The 4,145-nt window shown below is 27.6% G+C and overlaps 1 protein-coding gene across 1 annotated transcript; it reads left to right on the top strand.

Moving 5' to 3' along the window:
• Window positions 1–389: 389 nt before the first annotated feature.
• Window positions 390–1,462, top strand: LOC123296244 (28S ribosomal protein S35, mitochondrial). The gene has a single exon (XM_044877705.1). It carries the CDS (start codon window positions 464–466, stop codon window positions 1,460–1,462), a length of 999 nt encoding a protein of 332 aa, XP_044733640.1. The 5' UTR covers window positions 390–463.
• Window positions 1,463–4,145: the final 2,683 nt, after the last annotated feature.

Below are 4,145 nucleotides of genomic sequence, written 5' to 3'. Positions count from 1 at the left end.
ATCTAATTATATTTTTATAATGTATCATTGAAATGAATGCTTTTAACCTACATATTCATCTAATTACTGTATTTAACATTTCCATTGTTTAAGAGCTTTTACTTAACAATATGATTTTTCAAACACAAGTGGAGTCTACAAATATGAATTATACTTTAATATGGTTATACGCGTGCGTTAAACGAACGATTTTCTAAAGATAGAACTACATAATATAAATTGTCCGTTTTATTTTTACTTCGATTTTTTATTCGTTACATGTATAATATGTAAAAAGAACTTAAAATATTCATGGGATAAAATTTGATTAATATATTTAATTAAAAATTTACTTAATTATTTTGATAATTAGATTCAAAATTGCATAAATTAAACAATGTGTATACGAAACTTAATAATAATGTGTGTATAGAGTGAAGTTAGATATATTTAGATTTAGTTGTCAAAATAAGGTTAAGAAAATATGTCGATAATTATTCGAATAACTCGAAATCAAGTGAAATTAAATCAGTGTTTATTACGAAATGCATCACAGAGTGCTGATAAAACAAAAACATACGATGAAAATGAGTTTCGTGTACTTAACCTCAAAAATACAAAAAATCCATCACTGCTGCGACGAAAACCAAAACCTGTAGGCGCTTTACCACCACGAGCAAATCAAATGGCTGTTGATCAAGATTGGCCAAGCGTATGGCCCGGTCCGAAAACATTTCATCCAGCTAGTGTACCATTACCGGTAAGACAAGGATATAATGAAAAAGGAGCACCACCGGGCAAAATTGGTAATGCAGAGTTAATGAAAATACCAAATTTTTTACATTTAACACCACCAGCTATCAAAAAACATTGTGAAGTTTTATCAAAATTTTGTACACCATGGCCAGCTAATTTGGATACGGAAGAAAAATGTCGAAAACATTTCCCTGTGAAAATAATTTCATCTGATTATTGTCATGCATCACCGACAATTCGAGATCCTTTAGCAAGAATTGTATCAATAAAATTAAAATTAGAGGATTTGAAATTAGATTCACATGCACGAGATAAATTTTTACGATTAGTTGGTGATCGCTATGATCCAGTAACAGATGAAGTAACAATTGTTACCGATAGATGTCCAACGAAAAAACAAAATTACGATTATGCAATTTATTTGTTAACTGCTTTATATCATGAATCATGTACAGTCGAAGAATGGGAAAGTGAAAAATCTGAAAGCGATATGGAATATTATGATTGGGAAACTAGTAAAGCAAAGAAAACAATTGCATTTATAAGTGAATGGTCAGCCGATAATACAGATATCAATGTTGATAATGTAGATGTCTCTACTATACCCCATGCTAATGAATACCGTGACATTATTACGGAGTTGAGAAATAATGGTGAAAATGACTTAATTTATGAAAAATATGCAACAGTAACGAGAAAGTTATTTAATTTACCTCCGCCGTTGTAATAAAAATTATGTAATATATTGTTTTTTGTATAAAAATAAATATAATATTTTATCTTGAAAATTTTGTAGATCAAATAAAAGCCCGTTTTTCATTATATCGCTGTTTTTCTTTATTTCGTCAACATTTTAGTTTTATATTTGATGCTGATAGTCATAGTAACATCAACGGACATTTTGATTTAATATGAATTTGGCCATCAATTATTTTATAAAAAAAAGCAGACTGCTAACCCAAGCGTAGAGGCAGTTCAAAATAAAACGACGATATGAGCACTCTTTCTTCATTTCGCTATGAGTATGACAACTCTTTCACGTGGCTCTAAAACTTTTTGGTCGTACGGACAAGTAAAAGCGAATGATTCAAGATTCGATTCGCGTAAGATAAGTAACTTCCAAACTTCGCTATTACTGAATGAAAAAAAAAAAAGGTGATGAGGTCAATAATGTAATGTTGTATTACGTGACCTTTAATAAAATATCGGCAATTTTATGTATGATGTCATTTATTTTTTACAAAGATGCATATTCCGAACATGACAAAAATAAATAGTCTCGATAAATAACTTTTTCTGTAATCTAGGCACGAACTATAAAGTGCAATAAATGTTTTGTTTTCTAATAAATCGCTTGCAATTAAATATTATCGTTGATTCATACCATTTATATAGGTACAGGCGGATTCAATTTTTTTTCATTCCATAATTGTGTTGGTTTTTAATTTTTTCTAATTTATTAAACATAATGAAAACATTGAAGTCCAACACTATACAGGGTATTTCAACAATTAACTCAGTCCATTGTTTGTTTTCATTTGTGTTAGTGATATACATTTGCATGAAATTCAATTTATGAATAGCTAAAGATCAATCCAAAAATTTTTTCGGTAGCCAAGCAAAGACCGAGCTAAAATAGGGAGAAAAAGTCTATTTCAAGTCGTCGATTTAGTGGACCATGCCAGATTTTATTTTGTAAACTGATCTCCAAATTGTTAAATAAACATGAATGTCGTGTTTTTCGATACAAAATATATTGAAATAAATAAATTCGAAAATGGTAAATTAAAAAGGTTTTTATTTAATTTTCATATCGAGAAGCATCATCTTGATTTCAATTTTTATTGAATTTTTCTGAAAATAAACTTACCAAGAGGGCTCATAGACCATCTGTATCGCATTCAAGTAATAATAATTGCCTAAATTGAACATAATATAACTATCGATTTGCTGTTATGTAGATTGCCTATAAACGATACATCATATTAAATTATAATAATTACATTTGAAATGCAATTTGTAAAATTTATTAGATTTGAATGTAAATTTTCATGATAAATATGCAATGAAAATATATTTATCCTAAAAATGTTTTTCATATAATTTGTAATATTGATAGCACAGTATTTTTTTTTTGTCATTCAAAATGATTTTATTGAAAAATTAATTTAGTGGAAAATTGACGTAAGCATAAAATATAAAAGTTTATTCATGTGAAAATCAAGGCATGTATTTATACGTAAATTGTATCATCGAATTTTCTTTATTTCAGTCAGTTAGGTATGTAATAATTAAAACATTATTTGTATACAAACACAGCTTTGTTTAATTATTGATAACTTGCGTAATAGATTTCAGTTTAACGAAGGACGACATTTGCTTATTATATAAGCTGGAGAATATTGCAACGGAATAGGAGAAACGACATCGGATTAACCAATTAAAAAAATTGGAAATTTAATCCATGCAAAATCAATATTTGTTTTTTTAAAATTTTTATTATATTAGACATTGACTGAAATTGATTTCGAAGAATAAATAGTCTTGAAAGCTTGGCAATACTACCAGATAAATTAAATTTCCGGGTCAAAAATACCTTAATAAATGTTTCATATTAAAATTAAAAATAAACGATATTTCATTTTCAAACATCCACTTTAGTAATGAATTCAAGAAATTAAGCAAATTGATATTATTCGATAAAAAAATTCTTGTTTTTTAATCATGAGGTTATTGAAACGATTAAAATTTTCCATTCCAATAAACGGAAATAAAATTGAACCGAGAAAATATTTTTGATTTAAAATTTTCAATTGAAATGAATAAGACTCAAAATTACAGTTATTTTTTGCTTTTGTTCTTATTAAAAATTTGAAAGAATTTTAATATGAATGAATCGAAAACTTAGTTAATATTTTAAAGTGAACTGCTTATGTATAGAGTGGACCATTTAAATATATACACCTAAATATTTCGTTTTGTAGTTAACTTATCGAAAAATGAGTTAAACAAAAGTTAAAGAGTTTGATGGGGGACATCATATTCGGACATCAAATTGGACCTAGTTCTTCGGGTTGCTTTAATAGTCAATTTAGATTCTAATCGGTAAGAGATAGAAGAACACTTTAAATTAGAAAGTTGATCCTCATATAAAAACTAACAATTTTTGTTCAAAACATTATTTCGAAAAACGTTAGCTTTTTTTTAAATATATATTATTATTGCATTTAATCGAAAGAAAATACGCTTAAAGTTTATCGATAATTGAAGATCAAAGTCATGGACACAAGCGGATGTCCTCTATTGTCCTGGACAACTTTTAGCTAAAGCGTTTTTCCATAGCTTGCGTGTTTTCTATCGACTGAATGCAATAATGACATATTTTTAAGTCGCATTTCCTCCGAATGCGT

Source organism: Chrysoperla carnea, chromosome 3, assembly GCF_905475395.1.
Source record: "Chrysoperla carnea chromosome 3, inChrCarn1.1, whole genome shotgun sequence".
Classification (NCBI taxonomy): domain Eukaryota; kingdom Metazoa; phylum Arthropoda; class Insecta; order Neuroptera; family Chrysopidae; genus Chrysoperla; species Chrysoperla carnea.
This window is presented reverse-complemented; position numbering and strand designations above follow the sequence as displayed.

Excerpts from the sequence above, each read along its gene's own strand:
- LOC123296244 (XM_044877705.1), top strand. The coding sequence starts at position 464 with ATGTCGATAATTATTCGAATAACTCGAAATCAAGTGAAATTAAATCAG.